The sequence below is a fragment of the Plecotus auritus genome, assembly GCF_963455305.1.
Source record: "Plecotus auritus genome assembly, chromosome: 8".
NCBI lineage: Eukaryota > Metazoa > Chordata > Mammalia > Chiroptera > Vespertilionidae > Plecotus > Plecotus auritus.
In genome coordinates this window covers 155,463,495-155,483,566 of record NC_137782.1, presented here as the reverse complement: position 1 = coordinate 155,483,566, position 20,072 = coordinate 155,463,495, and the positions used below count along the sequence as shown (strand labels likewise).

Below are 20,072 nucleotides of genomic sequence, written 5' to 3'. Positions count from 1 at the left end.
GCTAAGATGTGGAAACAACCTAAATGTCCATCTGAGGATGAATGAATGGATAAAGAAAATGTGGTTTACACACACAGCAGAACAGGAGTCAGAAGGGAATCCTGCAGTATGCAACAAAATGGATAAACACCGAGAACGTGCTGCTAAGTGAAATAAGCCAATCACAGAAGGATAAATACTGCATGTTTTATCTAAAATAATCAAACTCATAGAAGCCAAGAACAGAACGGCTTCTGTGGTTGCCCAGTGCTATGGGGAGTGGAATATGGGGTGTGGCTAATCAATATGTATAAAATTTCAGTTACACAAGATGCATAAATTCTAGAGATCTGCTATACAACATTATGCCTATAGATAACAATGCTGTGTTGTACATGAACAAAATCTGTTAATAGGGTAAATCTCATGCTAAGTATTCTTAATACAATTTAAAAAAAAAAGGAAAAAGAACAGGAAATACATTCTCAGGAATCTTTAAAAACAATAGGACAGAAATGAAATGGTGCCTGTGTTTGATCAGTTATGTTTCCTCTTTACAGACATAAGTTTTACTTATGATGGAAAAAGGCTTCTGTATACTGAAATGTAGTTATTTAACTTAATAATGAAGAAATAAGGAAGCTACACATAGAGGGCAAATTCTAACGTCTTACATTTTAGAGGCTGAGAAAAAATAACATAAATATAAGGAAGTCCTAACTTTCAGATTACTTGGAATGCTTTTTTGTATTTAGGAATCTCTTTCAGGTCTTTATCCACATTTCGCTCATGTCCCAGTCATTCCCTTATATCATTGGTCTCTTGTTCTTGTAATTCCAATATGATCTATGGAAACCTCATATAATCCTTATAAAATATTAGTCAAATAGTCATATTATTTTTATTCAGAAAAAAATATAGCCAGTACATAAAACTCCAATCTCTGACCCCAAATATAGCCAGTACATAAAACTCCAATCTCTGACCCCAACTATAAAATTGCTCTGAGGTGCCTTGGCCAGTGTTGCTCATTGATTACAGCATCGACCCGTGCACCAAAGGGTCTTGAGTTTGATTCTCAGTCAAGGGCATGTATCTGGATTACAGCTTCAATCCCTGGCCTCCGTCGGGTCTCATGTGGGAGGCAACCAATTGATATGTCTCTCCCCTTGCCTCCCTCCCTTCCACTCTCTCTAAAAATCAATGAAGAAAATATCCTCAGATGAAGATTAACAACAACAAAAATTGCACTGAGATTCTGGACTTCTGACATAACAGTGTAAGGAGCTCTGCTTACTCACTTCCCAGTGAAACTGGTGAAAAATTATGTGTGCACATATATTTGTAGATATATAGATAAATATATATATACACACAGATACACACTCATGTACATTTGCATACCTACACATAAATATTCAAAGTCTCTGGAAATGGCCCTATGAGCAAATAGTAAATGAATATCTATTCAGGAAAATCTGCAAAAATTCAGTAAAAGAGAGCAAGAGTTTGTGGTATTTGAACAAAGACTGCCCCCTCCCCTCTTCCTGCCAGAGAACCTCTGGGGGTTGTGGGGCGTAGTGGTTACTGCAGACTGCTGCAGCCAAGAACATAGCTGCCTGTTCACCCAGCTCCCAGCTAGAGGGCTTTCTTCCCTGGAGTAGTAGGACTTCAGCATTTCACTCATCCTGCTCTGAGCTGCTGGTTGCTGAGGCTAAGTTCCAGTGAGTGCAGCTGAGAAGTGGGGACTCCTTTCTCCTGCATAACTTCTATGTGGAGAGGCTCTACCTTGAATGTGGCATACTGAAAATACTGGGAAGATAGCCATCCCTGGTTTCCTGAGGCAGTGGTTCCATGCCAAGAGAAGCAAGCCAAGAGGACCTCAGGCTACTATTTGTGTGCATGCATGAGAGGGCGCACACACACCACCACCACCACTAAGCACTCAGCTTCTAGAGCAAGAATGTCAGAGAAATTTGCCATTGTCCCCAGTTCCAGAGTCTAGGCTCAAACAGATAGCTCTAATCTCTTATCATTTACAACACAGTGTGGAGAAGTTTAAACCTAAAGGTGCTCTCAAGAACAGTGAATGTTGTGGTGAAGAGCAATTGGGAGATTTGTAGATCTAATGAAGATACAGCCTTGACTTTTGGCTGAACTAGTTTGCAGGAGAGAACTAGAGAATAAGAGAGCTGGGAGGAGTCCTCTTGGGGTCAGAACAAATATCAAAACAGAGACTTCAGAAACCATTCCTTCAAAGGAGTCACAAAATGATTGGATTAGTTTGTAGAAAATTTATGCCATCAGGAAATTTTTGGAGCTTAACAGCTGGGTGTGGTCAAGGAAGGAGTGAAAGAAAGCCCTACCTTTGCCACTGCCTTCTTAGGGTGACTGTGGGCATACCTTAATCTGTACCTCCCAGAAGAGGAACATCTCAGTTTAATATCTTAGCATGGGTGAAGGTCTTAGGAGAATAGACTTCACTAAAATAACCCAGCTAGTCACTAAACAAATAAACAAACAGTAATAATAATAACAAGCCCTGAGGGATAGGAATAGCTAAAATGTCAACTTCCAACAAAAAATTACGAGGCATGCAAAGTAACAGGAAAGTACTACCTTTTCACTGGGCGGGGCGGGGGGGAAGCAGGGAACAGTAACTGTCTGGAGGGAGATCAGATGTCAGGTTTAACAGAAAAATATTTCAAAGCAGGCATTATGAATATGTCTACAGAACTAAAGGAAAGCATGATTTAAAAAGGAAGGCATGATGACAACGTGTATCAAATAGAGAATATCACTAAAGATACAGAATTATAAAAGGAACCAAATGGAAACCCTGGAATTGAAAATTACAATAATTAAAATAAAAAATTTACTACAGGGGCTCAATAGTAGATTTGAACTGGCAGAGAAATAATTAGTTAACTTGAAGACAGAGCTATTGTTTAAAAGTGAAGGCAAAATACTTTCCCAGATTTAAAAAAAGGGAGAGAATTTGTTGCTAGCAGACCCACTGTACAAAAAATACTAAAGGGAGTTCTTCAGGCTGAAAACAAATGACCTCAGATGGTAATATGAATCCACAGAAAGAAAGAGCACCAGTAAAGGTAATCATGTGATTATATAAGACACTATAAATGCTATTTTTTCTCACGGTTTCTCTTAAGTGATTTAAAAAGCAACTGTATAAAATAATGTGTATGCAATGTATTGTTGGGCCTATAACAAAGAGAAGTGTAATATCCTATATAATAAAAGGCTAATATGCAAATAGACCGAACAGCTGAACAACCGGTCGCTATGATGTGTGCTGACCACCAGGGGGTGCACGGGGAACATGGCGGACATCGGCAGCAGGTGGCAGAGCGCGGAACATGGCAGGCATTGGCCGTGGTGGGATGGTGCAGCAGGTGAGTGGGGGCGCCAGACCAAGGCAAGGTGCCGGTTGCTGTCATTGGAGTGAGCCTCTGGTGGTTACTGAAAATTCTTTGCTCCTGCGCACCGCGGTCCCACCCAGCACTTGCACCAGCCCTGATCGCTAGGCGTCGTCAGCGGGTGTGAGTGGTGGCTGCCGGCCCTGATCGCCCCTCAGGGCTTTTCCACCTCCCTCTGCTCCCGAGGGGCCATCGGGGCTAGCAGCCGCCACTTGCACCTGCTGCCAGTGCAGGCCCCACTCGCACCCGCTGCTCACACCGGCCCTGCTCACACCCACTGCTGGAGATGGCCCCAATTGCTCCGTGCTGCCAGCAGGTATAAGGCCAGCGCCATCAATGTGTGGGAGTGGTGGCAGTGGGAGGGGGGCTGCTAGCAGACAGGGGACCAGGGCCACAGCAGGAGGGGCTAGGTGGGGGTGCAGAGGACAGGCCGAGACCTGCCCCTGGGCCCACCACAGCCTCCTGGCCCACAGTTCCTTTCCAGGTGCACGAATTCGTGCACTGGGCCCCTAGTATTGCCATAACTGCACAAAGCAGATGGGTAAGAATAAAGCTATAATGGGTTAAGAAAATGACAGCAAATGGTTTAAAGCAATAATTAAAACAATGTATAGTTAGATTTGCATCATTAATTATATGTAATGTGTATTACAATAATACCACAAAAAAGGGGGATAAAGGAAATAGAGCTATATAGGAGTAACATTTCTATATATCACTGAAATTAAGCTAATATAAATCTGAAGCTGATCCTGATAAGATGTATATAGTAAACTTTAAAGCAACCACTAAAAAAAAACCCTCAAAAATTTTTAATGAAACAATTTTAATGAAATTAAAATGCTACATTAGAAAACTATTCACTCAGTGCAAAAATAACGAGGAACAAAACAAGAAGTGAGACATTCAGAAATAGAATTCCAATGAAATTTATAACATATCTGATTGCTATGAAATGTTAAGAATGTCAGTAATACTTACTTCTCAAACCACAGAGTGAGATTAGTAGTGTGCCGGATCATTTTCAGAAGATTAGGAGAATTAATTTCTTTGTCTTCTTTTGTCCACACACTTCCAACTAATTCTGATGGCTGTACAGCTCTAAAATCATCGATACATAATTCTATGATACTTTTCCCTCAGTATATTGTTTTATTAAGTAATTGAGATAAATAAAACTAAATTCCCATATAAACTTTCCACTTATACCAACAGAAATGTTTATGACAAGATATAACAAAATTTTTAATTATGCATCTTTTTATATATATTAAAAATATTTTTATGCATGTACCTGTGTACTTTTATTATTGCTTTATAGTAGCTTTTTGCTTTGGGCAAGGTTGGGATTTCTTCATAATACCTTTCCCAGCACTTACAAATATTATTTAACAAGTTTGGGATAGTTCTTTTAAATAATTATATATCTGTTAAAATAATCAGCTCATTGAAGGTATAGTGATCACTACAATTCATAAATTTTTTTTCTCCCCTCTAAAGGAGGAGGGAAACTCAACTTGGGAAATAAATACAATAGATTGTAAAACTGATTTTTGAGACTTAGTAATGAGCTTTGGTGGAAGGAGATATATAAATTTAGTTCCTTTCTTCATTTAGTAGTTAAAAATAGCCTGAAATTCTAAATAGTCCTCATTTAAAACTGTAAACAGACATTTTTGAGATAGTAGTTATTAACATGTAGAAAAACTGAAAAGGCTGTAACTGGCCATGATTTAAATTCATAATATAACGGCAGTAGCTAACCTATTGAGCCCTTACTTTGTAGTAAGCATCGTACATATAGTGAGTATTTTAAACCTCACAACAGCCTCAGGAGTAAGTAATATTATTAGCTCCATTTTACTCGAAGGAACCAATAGGCAGTAGGATGAAAGTTACAAAAGAAAGTTAAAGTTGCCCAAGAATACCAAGCCAGCAAATAGTAAAGCTAGGATTTGAACTTTGCTTTACCAATGAGGGGTGACTGCAAACAGAAAGAAGCCGTAAATCCAGACAAAGCAAGGGGGATGGGGCAGTGAAATAGGAGGAGCCTTTTGTACATCAGGCCTTATTACCAGACACTTCATATACTATCTCATTTATGTCTTATTCCAATCCTATAAAGCAGAAACCAGTATTTCATTTAAAAAATTAACTTCTTTAAAGTGACTTTTCAGCTTGAATGCCAAATTACATACCGATATAGATCTGATTCAAGTAAAGTGAGTTGCCGAGCAATTTCTATTGGGTGTAAGGTGAGCAGGTCAAAAGTTTCTATGTGCCCAGGTCGGCTTATATGCCACTCGACTGTGGGAGGTGAACTCTGAAATGTAATATTATGACCTGGTCCATTGTCTCTTGCAATTTTTTTCCTTTGGATTATTTTAGTAATGGATTCAACCCATTTTTTCATTGCTTTACCTGAAATACATTTAAAATAATATTTAAATATATTTTACTTAATATTTAAAAAATAGTTTAAAATCATACAAGTGATACCTGAATATATCTTTGCTATAAAAAGATTAAATGATCAAAATTTTAAAAATGTAAGTTCCCTTTATTTCCCTGTTCCCTATACTAATCTCATTTTTCTTCACATGGTTTATATCCTTCCATATCCTTCTTAAATATTAGAAAGTAATTTATTTGTAGCGATTTTTCACTTCTGTTGTTCTGAACTTCAGTTCTAAATATTTTATAATCCTCCAAAGATCTATTTACACAAAAGAGACTTGTAAGGATAGATTATACACAATCACCATTAATCTAATCAATATTGCATTTCATAAACCAAACAGGGCCAGAAGACTAAGTCCTTCGTTTTTGCATAATTTTTTAAAATGTGGCTTTGTTTTGTATTATGCATGAAAGTACTACTACTGAACCCTTTATTTTCTGATTCTCATTTAGCATGTACAATGGAAATGGAAGTTAAGTTGTCCAGGACATACTTATACAATCATATAATCTTTAAAACTAGAAGAGAAGCTCTGGAGATCATTAAAACTAGCTCCTCATGTTACTGATGAGGAAACTTAAGTACAAAGAATCAAAGTCGCCCCTGAAAATGTTTCCTGGAGACGTGATGCTGCAAGAACCATCTTTTATATGATAATGACTATTTTGTAATACCAATGTTACATTTTCTGAAATGTACCAAACAGATATTCAAAAGATTCTTTGGTGGCCTCTGTTTCTTGTTTCCCTTTCCAAATGTGTGCTTTTCTTAGCTGTTTGAAAAGAATCAAAGTAATTTTTTCCAAGTCATGTATCTGATGATTGGCAGTGTTAGGAATAGAACTCTTGCTTCTCGGCTGTCAGTTCACTATGCTGCCTCACTGATGTATGCACTATTCACCTAATGGTGGCTCAGTAACCTCCATCAGTGGTGTCGTAATGGCACCATAGTTCCTAACTGTCCTTTGGTACACGTACTTTCAGGCAAGTGTAAAGACAGCATAAATTGAGACATTTTTAAAATCCAATTTCAAAATAACCAGTAAGTTGATTTACTAAATGAAAATACATTGGTTAACAGGGTGATTATTGAGCAATTTGTAGGTCAAAAATATGGTCTAATGAAAATTTTGAAATTTTCCAATTATTATGCTGGCACTACTACAAGCACCTCTTAACAACAATAACCAGTAATGATATCAATTGATAGTCACTATATAGGTACTTTTATTACACATAAAACTAGGCACACAAAAAACCATACTTCAGGGTAGTAAACAATACAATATACAGATGATATATTACAGAATTGTATACCTGAAACCTATATAATTTTATTAACCAATGTCAACCCAATAAATTCAATTTAAAAAACACCATACCTCTTACTGTTCCAATAAATTCCTCCATTCGCTGCAAAAGATGTGCATCCCTTTCAAAGTCATAGAAGTGGTGCTCTACCCAGTGCCGACATACATTTAATACTCTATGGCATTAACACAGAAGAATAACTGAATTACAAGGGAACTCAGATATAAATGTTTATCACAATGAATGGTATAAATGAAAACAGAGTAACTTTCACCAGATTAAATAATCTTTTTTAAAAAATGTTTTTATTGATTTCAAAGAGAGGAAGAGGGAGATAGAAATATCAATGATGAGAATCATTGATCGGCTGCCTCCTGCATGCCCCCTACTGGGATGCAGCCTGCAACCTGGGCATGTGCCCTGACTGGGAATCAAACCCTGACCTCCTGGTTCATGGGTCAATGCTCAACTACTGAGCCATACTGGCTGGGCAAATTAAATAATCTTATAAGTGGCCTACCATTTTTAAAATCCTATGTTAATTAAGACTTACACAATAATTTCTGAAATTGCTTTTCACTCATTTTACTTCTTACCTCCTCACTTACTCCTCATTTACTTCAACTCTGAAACAAAAGTCCAATAAAGACTTATTTACTTCAGTTACTTATCTAATCTTACCGCAGTTGTACAGGCTGTATATATTCTTTTCTAAACCTTTTTAGTTCTGCACTCAGGGGTTGATCTCCATTCTCTATAGCTATGCGATCAGCTTCTGTTGGCTCAGGCTCTGGAATTTCAAACCTAACATAAAGCAGAATAAACTAATGAAAATATTAACTATAATAAAATTATACAAATAGAAAACTACAAATCTTTTTACTAGTCCCCACAATCAAGAGAGCACTGTTAAAAATTACTAAGGATAATGTGAAAACAAGGTTTCTATAATGTAACAGTTAATGATGTTATAGATAAAACTAACTAGAAACACAATAAAGAATACATTCAAATTTAAAAATAAATATGATTCTAAGTTATGGGACGGATGTTCATTTTTGGCTCATGTAATTACGCGAAGTCAATTAACATAATACTTTTTAAGGGTAATGCTTGAGAAGTTGACTGATCTTTGGTTGGATGAAACACTTCCTGATTATAGTATTTGTTCACTGACAAGCTCCATTTTCTTTAACTTGTGGTATATTTGAAACATTCTGTTTAGAACATCTAAATCATCAAAATTTGAATTTCCTGAGTCTAAATTATGTATTTTATATATATTTAAATAATCAAAGTTAACATATTATTATAAAGTAAATGGTCTTCTAAGAGATTTTATTTCTTTAAAAAGTGCTCATGAACTACAATTTAAAGCTTATCCAATATATTTCCAAAAAACATATAAGATCTTAGTTCATTCTTAAAAAAAAAGAATTTAAACATTTAAAATTGACAGACCTTTCTATTATAAGACTCAGTAGTTCTTGAGGTTTACAAAAGGATCTGTATGTGGTAAGAAATGTCCGAACAAAATTGGGATCTAAGAAGGAAAAGAAAAAAATCTTATTAAAATCTTTGATTCAGAATAATTAAAACTATTGTCTACCTTTTCAAAAGAGATTAAGTAGTCAATTTTAAAATGTCTGACCACATAGAATGCCGTGGACTTTATAATGAACTGTTAGAGTTGGTGTTTCTTAAATTAGTGGCAAAACTGTGGGGACTAAAATTTTACATCAACCTGTTTTCCTGACCTCTGCACAACTCTGACTAGCTGATGTTAAACTCATTACTGGCCACAAGAATGTGAAGGGAAGAAGGAAAAGGCAAAGGCCAAGCATGGAAAGAAGCTCCCACCTGCTACCTGGATCTCAGAACATCAACAGTTGGTTTATCTCCCTCGTAAAGAGAAAGGCCACAGAAGTCATCCATTAACTTTTCCTGACATCCAGACCCATTTATCTAAGATCAGTTATCAGTGTCTTTCAATCATGTTAACAGAGCATACAACTAGAAAGTGTATCTTATAATGTTAAATCCAGTTTCTAAATTATTTTATTTGCTAAAGCAGGGGTCCTCAAACTGCGGCCCGCTGAGGACCTTTATCCGGCCCGCCAGGTGCCGCTGCCTGTCCTGCTTAGCAGCCGACTCGACCCGGGCCCGCAGTGCGCATAGGAATTTGTTCATAGTTTTTTTTTTTTTTTTAAACTATAGTCCGGCCCTCCAACGGTCTGAGGGACAGTGAACTGGCCCCCTGTTTAAAAAGTTTGAGGACCCCTGTGCTAAATGTTTTCCTTAAAACTGCTAAAAGATGCTATAAACACCTATAAGTTATTAAAACTATTAAATGTGCAGAGTATGCTGATTTGGTCATATTCACAACTTTTAATGTCTTTTATTTTAAGTAATCACAGTGAGAGTTCAGTCATAGAGGCAGGAGTCTCCGGCCCCTTCCGGCAGAGGACCTACTTTTCATTCACATCTCCATGAAGTAAGAAGGTCGTTGGCTGAGTATGACCATTCCCCAGGCCTGGCCTATTGCAGTCTTTGCCTGATAGTATTCTCTCAAGTTGTGTCATCAGCACAAGAGACCTGGGCTGTCATCTTCTATATAAAGAGGGGGAGAAACATTTTTCCACAGTGGGAAAAAATCACTTCTATAACTCAAATTTTATCAAGGTCCACATTTAGTTGCAAGAGTCGTTAAAAAGGAGGAGGAAAGAGTTCATTAACTTGAATTTTTACTGGGAGAATCCTTTCCCTATTTTACATTATGGCCTGGTAAGCTCTAATCCTATCCTATATAATAAAAGGCTACTATGCAAATCAACCAAACAGCGGAACGACCAGGCACAATGGCGTGAACTGACCACCAGGGGGCTGACGCTCAACGCAGGAGCTGCCCCCTGGTGGTCAGTGCACTCCCACAGGGGGAGCACCGCTCAGCCAGAAGCCGGGCTCACAGCTGGCAAGAGCAGTGGTGGTGGTGGGAGCCTCTCCTGCCTCTGCAGCAGCCTCTCCCGCCTCTGCAGCAGTCAGACATCCCCGAAGAGCTCCCGAACTGTGAGAGGGCACAGGCTGGGCTGAAGGACCCGCCCCCCCTCAAGTGCACGGATTTTGTACACCAGGCCTTTCGTCCTATATAATAAAAGGCTAATATGCCAATCGACCAAACAGTGGAACGACCAGTCGCTATGATGTGCACTGACCAACAAGGGGCAGACGCTCAATGCAGGAGCTGCCCTCAGCCTGCAGGCACCAGGTAGGTGCCAGCGGGGGCCCCCCATCACACCGCCGGTTGCCCTACAGAGGGAGGCGACCGGTGATGGCAGCGGGGGGCAGCAGGGCCAGCCGGCGAGTGGGCAGCCCCAGGCCGGCCAAGGCGGGTGCCAGCGTGGGCCCCCTGACCACCCCACTGGTCACCGCACAGATTGGCCCTGATTGCCGGCCAGGCCTAGGGACCCTACCCATGCACAAATTTCGTGCACTGGGCCTCTAGTTTAATGATAAACTCAATGAGAGTAGCAAGTACATACCTTTATTTTTGTTAGGCTATGTATACACTGTGGACTGTTTACAAGAAGTACAATGCCTTTTATTATCATAGGATTTAGCAAGAATCAGAATTAATTTTTTTGGAAAGTTTCTATTTAGGCTGATTCTGTCTGATTAAGAACCACCCTAAATTTAATCTTACAATAAAATAATACATTAACTTCTTCCCTCCTAAAAAGCTAATCCATGGACTTACCACAAAACTGAAATCTATTTCCCAAATGATTAGTATATGTGGTCATCAAAATAATAAACTGATTTAAATATCAGACAACCTTGAATTTAAGATTATAATGCCTTTTTAAGTTAAAGAAAAATTTAATAACAAAAATTCATTGGTTTTGCCCTAGCTGGTTTGGCTCAGTGGATAGAGCGTCAGCCTACAGACTGAAGGGTCCCAGGTTCAATTCTGGTCAAGGGCACATGCTTGGGTTGCAGGCTCAATCACCAGTAGGGGGAGTGAAGGAGGCAGCCAATCAATGATTTTCATCATTAATGTTTCTATCTGTCTCTCCCTCTCCCTTCCTCTCTGAAATCAATAAAAATATATTAAAAAAATACAGTGGTTTTAAATGACCCTCTTCTCTTTTGCTTTATACATTCTGAGGCTAGAGTGGGTTACTGATAAAAGTAATTTAAACACATACAACCCTTTAGTAATTTCCTTTGTTGGTATTTTATTGTTTGTCTTCAGTTACAGAGCTCCTCAAACGTTAAAGACTAATGTCTCATCCAGAAGAAAAGATTTTAAAACAGAAGGCTGTACAAGATTTTAAAACAGAGATTTATATCGGTTTCATCACAGTCCTCCCTTTCAAGAATCTTCTTCCTGTTCTGCAAATCTATTTGTAAGGTGAGGCTACTCAAAACATCATGTGTTTAGGAAACAGAAGCAGTGGCTACCATAGAGATGCCGAGCTGTCACTGTTGGAGAGAGAGCCCAGATCTTTAGTACAAAGTACTTCAAGTATCCCTGATTTCTGTTCCAAACTTAGGGTGACCCGTCCTTTTTTTTAAAAGAAGTTTGTTTCAGTCTAAAAGTCTAAAATCGATATCTAGACCCATTTCTTCTCAAATGCCACCTGTCAGGCTAAGGCGTGGGGTATTCAAGGTACTTTTAAGTTGAAAAAGAGAATAAAAGTTCTTAGTGAATTAAAAAAATTATTTTAAAAAGTTGGCTATTTTTAAAGGCATCTGATTTTTAAAATGGTAATAGTGTGGTAAAGGCCTGGCGGGGGTCAGGTGAGAGGTGGAGGGGGTCACTGGGGAAAAAAAAAAGGGGACATCTGTAGTACTTTCAATAATAAAGATAAATTAAAAAAATAAAAAATATTTATTATCTATAATAATAAAAGGGTAATATGCTAATTAGACCAGACATCCTTCCTGACAAAGCTGAGGCCCAAGGGAAGCAGCCAGGGTCCCGGGTGCCTGCGGGTGGCCCGAGGGAAGCAGCCCGGGTCCCGGGTGCCTGTGGGCGGCCTGAGGGAAGCAGCCCGGGTCCTGGGGGCCTGTGGGTGGCCCGAGGGAAGCTGGCCGGGGTCCTGGGTGCCTGCGGGTGGCCCGAGGGAAGCAGCCCGGGTCCCGGGGGCCTGTGGGCGGCCCGAGGGAAGCTGGCCGGGGTCCTGGGTGCCTGCGGGTGGCCCGAGGGAAGCAGCCTGGGTCCCGGGTGCCTGTGGGCGGCCTGAGGGAAGCAGCCCGGGTCCCAGGGGCCTGTGGGCGGCCTGAGGGAAGCAGCCCGGGTCCCGGGTGCCTGCGGGCGGCCTGAGGGAAGCAGCCCGGGTCCCGGGGGCCTGCGGGCGGCCTGAGGGAAGCAGCCCGGGTCCCGGGGGCCTGCGGGAGGCCCGAGGGAAGCAGCCCAGGTCCCGGGTGCCAGAGGGAAGCCAGTGCTGGCAGCTAGGGGAAGGAGGCCTGCTCGTGCACGAATTTTTGTGCATTGGGCCTCTAGTAGTAAATAATAAAAATGCAGTTTATTTTAAATCTACAATGATATTATTGGATGTAAAAATTACAACCTAGTGAAAGCTCACCCTTTTGTAAGCTATAAATAATGTCTAATAAAAATGAGAAGTAAGAAAAAATAAAGTAGTCTTTTCATCTTAAACCAAAACCTCTGGCCATTTTAGTCCATTAGTAACTGATGACAATGCTGAGAAGTCATGATGTGCATCAGTGCCACACCAGTCCAGGGGATCCCATCAATTCCTGATGTCTGTTCGGCCAGTTCTCAAGCAGCATTCTCATAATTTATTTCATAGAATTTCCCTGAACTGATAGGGCCTGGGATATTTTTTTCTTTTCTACATATGAGAGAAGTAACTAAGATTTATCAAGGGTCACACAATAGAGTGACAGAGATGGTACCATAACCTAGATTGTGTAATTCCTGATTTTTTTTTCCTACTGTATCACATAACCTCCCTGGGTTAAAGGATCCCTTAAGGTTTACGCCGCCATGAGATCTAACCAGAAAGAAGGAATCCATGAATTATATAACCAGTATAGAAATATACATAAAATATTAATTCAGAATATAGCTATAAACTTCTAATCTTGGGCAAAGGCACTAGAAAGTCGTTGAAAAATTAGCAGTCTAATTGTGATTCTGTATTTCTTGTTAAGCCTTCTTCCAGACTTTAGGAAATAGCAACTGTACCTTCCTGTACACTGTATTCAGAAGTTTCTGAAGCTGGCAGTGAAATAAACACTCCCACAATCATCAGTTGTACTAAGTTCTAAAGTGACTCAAGTTTAAGTTGTTTTTAGCTTGATTAGAAATGAGGAGTCTTGCCAAAAGAAAAACAAAAAACAGCAGAGGCTAAAAATAAACCAAGAAAATTTGGCAAAAGTTTAAGTACTTTCAAAAAATTCTCTTAAAGGCTGCATATATTACCAAGACTTAGTAATTTAGATTCTATTTTTAGTCTAACGCAGTGGAAATCTAATGAATGAAAAACTTATATTAATAGAGGACATAACATCTGCATTTTAAATTTTATACAAAAAGGGTACATATTCCAGAAGCTAATTTTATTTCTATTGATTTGCCCATTTCAGTGATTGTAACATATCACTGATTATAACATATACCATGTCACACTACACTTTAGCTTACTGATGATGTAAAGGACTAAGATAATTGATATTTTGAAAATACCCACCAATAAAGACAGGTTATATACTTTTGTAAGAAAACAAAGAACTGGCCCTGTCTGGGTAGCTCAGCTGGTTAGAGCATCATTTCCATATGCCAAAGACGCAGGTTCTATCTCAGGTCAGGGCACATACAAGAAACAACCAATGAATGCATACGTAAGTGCAACAAACAAACTGATGTCTCTCTCTCTCTCAAATCAATAAATAAATTTTCTTAAAAAGAAAACAAAGGACCTACTTACATTTATCAGGTAATCATAAAAGCTAGGTTTCATAATTGCCTCTATTAGTTGTGAGTAGCAGTTCTCTACCTATATTATAAAATGATTATTTCAGAGACAATGGAAGGCAAATGCATAAAAATACAAAAGCCAGGTTGGTTTGATTTTAAAATATAAGCATAAACAAATATTTGTGGAGAAAATTAAAATCAACTATTTTGATATTCTCCTTTTTCTGTTTATCACTTGCTTATGGATGTAATTCCACAAACCTCTTTCTTAAACTAAACCCTAACAGATTTCAATATAAGCAATGGCAAAAACTTCCTCTGTGGTTTTTCTCTTCTGACTGCTCAGCATCCCTCTCTCTAATCAAATACCTGCCAACTCCCATCAGGTCCCTGGTCTAAGCCCAGGTTATTTCAAACATGAGCTTATAGTTACTAATTTCTGCTGGTTTTCTAGCTGCCCATCTCCCTCACTCTAAAACGGTTCTTATACAGTATTTCATTGCACAGTTCTTCAAAATCTGAGGAACTCAGAATATACTTACATTAATGTCCAGAATACAGCATACTAGATTTGAGGTGCTAAATTCAATCCTTTTTATCTTATGTGCTTAATTTGATCGATACTCGACATTTTATTTGGCAAGGTCAATGAAATTTATGAGATATTTATTACCTAGAGTTATTTATGTAAAGAATACCCCTCCCCCAGCCACCACAGTGAAACACTGTTCATCAGGATGTGTGTTCACGTGATCATTCTCCCTTTAATACAGCCATTTAAAAAGCTACAAGAAACAATAAGCTCCTCAACAAGGATTTATAAACAATCACTCTTGAATTCCTTACAAAAGGAAACAGACCGCTACGCTGACGCACAAACACTTAAAAAAAAAGAATTTAAAAATAGAACAGCACTGCCCTATAGATCAAAAACTAATGAAAAGGGTTTTCCCCCCCTAAATTAAAACACACAAACTGAGCTTATACAGTACACAAATTCAAAAAATATCTGATACAGATTTTTGAGGATTTTCTATATGAAAGCATAAAATATCAGTAAATACTTTAAAGAAAAATATCAACTGGCCTTTTTTTTTTTTCTGTATCGTTTTCCATGACAGGGAAGTTCACCATGCATGGGAAACACCTTTTCCCCACACTTCCATGTGAAAAGCTTTTATTTCCATATAATGTCAGTTCTGAATTATTACCTCTACCTCAACGTCACCCCATTTGTCTAAAATAGATTAACAAAGCAGACATAGCAACACCAAACATTTCTTTACCCATGTTGTTTTAAGTCTCAATATTAATTTGTGCTTTATTTCCTGTAACTATAACCCAAGTGAAATTCCTACTCTCCTCTTCTTTATGCATGTTGCTTTGTGCCTTCTTACTGTATAGATAAGGAAGGTCTCTTCATATCCCTCCTGGATTCAGAATGTGCCATCTAACTAGATAATTCCCCCCCTAGCACTTTGGTTGAATTCCAAAGTTCTGATATAGTGAATTATTATATGTCCAGAAATATTGGATCTGAGAGACTGGATCTTAGATTCCATATAAGACCATGTTGCAATCTTTTAAGCAAGTAAGCACTCTCTAATTCACCTACATTTTTTCTCCCAGAAAGCTTTCCATTACAGAGCAAACATCACCGATAGACTAATGACTGGGTTTTGTTAAAACTAAAACTATGATGACCAGTATGTAACCATATAGTAAAATATTTGCATTAAAATGAAAGTTTACAGTTAGAACTTATTACCTATTTTAATAAGAAAAAAAATTACTCTGACTATATCTTCATAGTAGACCTGTTTTCCAGAAATTAATAAACCATTTGTATTACTGGCAATTCAAACCAAGCAAGTAAGTTTCTTTTTAAAATACATATATATATTTTTTTATTGATTTCAGAGAGGGAGAGGGAGAGACAGAAACATCAATGATGAGAGAGAATAATCAATTGCTTGCCTCCTGCATGCCCCACACTGGGGATTGAGCCCGCAACCTGGGCATGTGCCCTGACCTCCTGGTTCATAGGTCAACGCTCAACCACTGAACCACGCCGGACGGGCAAGCAAGTATGTTTCTTTATTTTTATTATTCACTACACATAATAAAAATATTATAATTAAAAGAATTCACCTTGTATGAGTCAGTGTAACAAGGTAGAAAGTATATTCTATTAAGGGTCAAGAAACCTAATGTCTAATCTTCATTCTGTAATTACCTGCTGATATGACTTCTGGCAAATCACATAAGCTTCAGGGGCCGTGGGTTTTTGTCTATAAAGTGAGGAATTGGTCACCTCATCTAACACTAGTAATCTATAGCTTTATTTCATAAATTATTGCTAAAATACTTGAAGGATCAAGTTAACTGGAGACAAAGTGAAGTCTGAATTAAGTAATATTAAACTAGTTTCTCATTTGCTTTTTATGACAATGTGTGACAACCTATAATCTAAAAAATTACCTGTAAGTAGTTCTTGATAGTTACTAGTTTCTCACTGTATTATAATCAATGTCTTTTATTATAACTCTATACAATATAATTAAATGTGCAAGTTAAATTTTAGCTTTTGTTTCAATGTAAGCTACAACTTGCACTGTATGTTCTCCAATAAATACCTACCAGCCAACTAACCAACCCCACCCTCTCAAAAAAAGGAAAAGAGCCGACCAACAGTTCCTAAAACAAATGGTAATTTGATCTGTTATCACTGCAGTGAGGGCTCAGAGTTCATGTGAACTGGAAAAGAAATAACTGTTAAAAATTACTGCTTTCATGTTTTACAAATTTATAAATGGTCTATTAAAAGCACTCTATTGGCAGCAATACAGTCAGTAACAGACCCCACAGAGAACCCAAACAAATACTACTAATTTGTATGTGCTGTAAACACAACTCACAAAAGCTGCTTGTGAATTCTAGTTATACCAGTAATACATTAATGACTAGTGTAAATTAAGCTTCAAAAGAGGAAAAGAAAAATGTTAAAAAACTTAGCCACACACTTTTAAAACCAACTGGCATTTTATTCTTTAAGAAATTAAGGAAAGGAATTTTTAAAAAACTTAAAAAAAAAAAAGACAATCTTGTCAATTTAAATTTGAATATACTTAACTTTGCAAAGTTCTATAAATCTAGAAATTTAAGTATTTTATATTAAGAAGATGACTATTTAAAATATCATTCTATTTAAAAGCTAAAAATTAATATAAATCAGAGCAACTATCAAAAGTAGCTAATATAATACCATGCCAAAAGTACTCTGTTCACAGACTTGGCTAGCGTGTACATTAAGAGAAGACTGCCAACTTTATAGAAAAACTGGCAGCTATGCTTGTTCAAATTTAGTTTGTTTTAAAGTGTTCTCAAAAAATAAAAATAAAAAAGGTCCATAAAGTGAAAAAAAAAAAGTGCCTTCTTTCAAAATAATTAAAGGCACAGTTATCCAGAAAAAAAAAAAATATTTGATTGTAGTCCTACAACTACTTATTAATAATTATAAGATCTGTGAAATACAGCAGTTTAAAGAAACTTTTTAGCATTAACAATTATTTCTATGATATATAGCATGCAACAAATAAAATTTTAATCATTAACAATTTTTATAGAAGCAATTATATTACAAATTTTGGGATCAAATGTCTTCCAGTTCAAATACCACTGACATGATAATGAACACTAGTAAGTCTTCTTCAGCATTTGCAACTTACATTTCTCTACAGGAAAAGATAGTAAAACTTCTGTCTTAGGAGTTTTACTATTGATTGGGAGAATTAATTTTACTCTAAACAGTATAAGAACTCAAAGGTTTTTAAAATAAAATGGATAACTTAGAAAGCTTAAGCTAAAAAATTCTGTGAATCTTCTAAGACACTAAAAAATCAGAATGATGTGTAAAGAACAAATTGAACTTTCATAACCTTAAAAATGTTAACCAAATGACTTGCATGCATGCATATAAGCATAACCAATGGACACAGACACTAGGAGGGTGAGGGGGGGGGGGGGGGGGGGGGTGTGTGTGTGTGTGTGTGTGTGTGTGTGTGTGTGTGTGTCGGGGAAAGGCTGGGGGGTGGTCAATAGGAAAAAGAGGAGACATATTTTCTACTATTTGTAATACTTTAAACAATAAAAGAAAAAAGTAGCAAAGAAATAAGTATTTTGTAACCACAAATTTTGGGTAATTTAATAAAACATTTTTGTAGTGTATTCTAGATCTTAAAGAGAAGTTAATGAAAATCAACTAAATATGTAAGTTATATTAATTACTGATAATTGTACCTTCTCTCAAAAACAGTTTCATATGTAAAAAAGATGACAGAATAATCTATTTCTTTTTTTTTTTTAAATCCTAGGCAGCTTATTTAAATTTCCTGTGCCTTTACTTATTTTGGGGTCAGTAAAATGAATACACTAATTATAGAAGTTTCTAAGTGAAAAATCAATAGTAAAACTGGAATCCCAGACTAGTCTTCTTTCACTATATTCATCATATTTCGGGCACGGGCTTAGTTTAAAAGCCAAACTGCTTTTAAAATTAGCTTACGAAAAACACTATTATTTTGCTATGAAAAAGGCTAGCAAAAGAACTACCAATTAAAGGACAAATAAAAACTAAAAACAAAACACTGGCTTACTCATTCCAGAGACATGTGGAGATAATGAAACAATTTTATATTTATAAAGTGCTTTGATGTCACTGATAAAATATTCTAACCTAATTCTACATTTTTGCAAGGTGGCCCTGATAAGTTCCAGGACATATAAATAGTTCTGACTGGACATTAATACATCAAATTGATTAACAATATCAAATACTATTCACCTTTATTACAGTGGATTAATGGATATATTTAAAAGCTTAGTTTAACTGGTTCCAGAACTGTTTCTAGAGAGAAGTGAGAATCCATTTATAGGATTTTACAACTAAAAAAAAATTTCCACAGAAACACACTTCTTCTAGGGATAAGAATATATTTAAGTAAGAAGTATGGAGATTTAGGTTAACTTCTACTTTCAACTATTTAAGAATATTTACATTTGATTTTATATGTTTTGGTAATAAAAACATTCTCTGAAAATAAGTTTGCATGTATATTTACAAGAGCTTTGACATACAGTATTTCATTTATTCTTTCCAACAATATTTTAAGGTAGCTGTTGTGATGTTGATTTTTGAGATGAAAAACTAAGGTTCTGAGACCTTAAGGAACTATAATAGAGTGAAGGTATAAATCCAAATTCAATGCTCTTTCTACTATACCACACTCTACAGTACTTTACAATTATCAAACCTCCCAGTATGTAGGGAAGTTGAAGGTTGAAGAACATTTGATTATCACTTGTTACTTAACTTTATTAGAAGAAAATTACTTAAAAACGAATCATTATATGTGTTCCTTACCTCTTAAATATTGTATTTAATTCAGCCTCTAGCAATCTTCGTAGGTGTTTTGGACATGTTTGTCTTTAAAAATTGCCCTGCTAAGGTGAAACTGTTTTCTTCAATAATAGCAGTTGTAAAAAGCAAAAGAAACTGAAAACTTAAATGATTTCCAGGATTGCTAAATTTAGTTAATTTTTAGGAATGGAAATTAAGAAAAAGCCATGTTGTGTATATTTGTACTGCTAGCACAATTCTGGTGATGGATGTATATTATTATTTTAACTGATTTTATAATCTCAGTAATAGGAAGAAAAAAGGCAGAGGTGTAAAAAAGTTTCAAGAAAGACCCTAATGATTATGATGATTTATCACTACTTTTAGTTTTGTTGCTGCCACTTTCTAACTGGATAAATTTAGCTAAGTGACATTTAGTTTCTCATTTATAACTCTAGTTGTAAAGTTAAAATGATATATGTAAATGTGATAGGAAAAAGTATAAAATTTTAAAGAAATATAAACAGCAGTATTTTCAATA

At 36.8% G+C, this 20,072-nt stretch overlaps 1 protein-coding gene across 2 annotated transcripts in view; it reads right to left on the bottom strand.

Moving 5' to 3' along the window:
• Window positions 1-20,072, bottom strand: part of SOS1 (SOS Ras/Rac guanine nucleotide exchange factor 1) — a 120,842-nt gene that overhangs the window by 23,573 nt on the left and 77,197 nt on the right. For both annotated transcript variants that reach the window (XM_080683092.1, XM_080683093.1), the window contains exons 11-15: window positions 8,649-8,730; window positions 7,869-7,991; window positions 7,259-7,362; window positions 5,615-5,837; window positions 4,398-4,517 (exon numbers count right to left, since the gene is read on the bottom strand). In XM_080683092.1, the coding sequence (XP_080539218.1) occupies window positions 4,398-4,517; window positions 5,615-5,837; window positions 7,259-7,362; window positions 7,869-7,991; window positions 8,649-8,730 (652 nt within the window). The remainder of the gene's footprint in view (window positions 1-4,397; window positions 4,518-5,614; window positions 5,838-7,258; window positions 7,363-7,868; window positions 7,992-8,648; window positions 8,731-20,072) is intronic.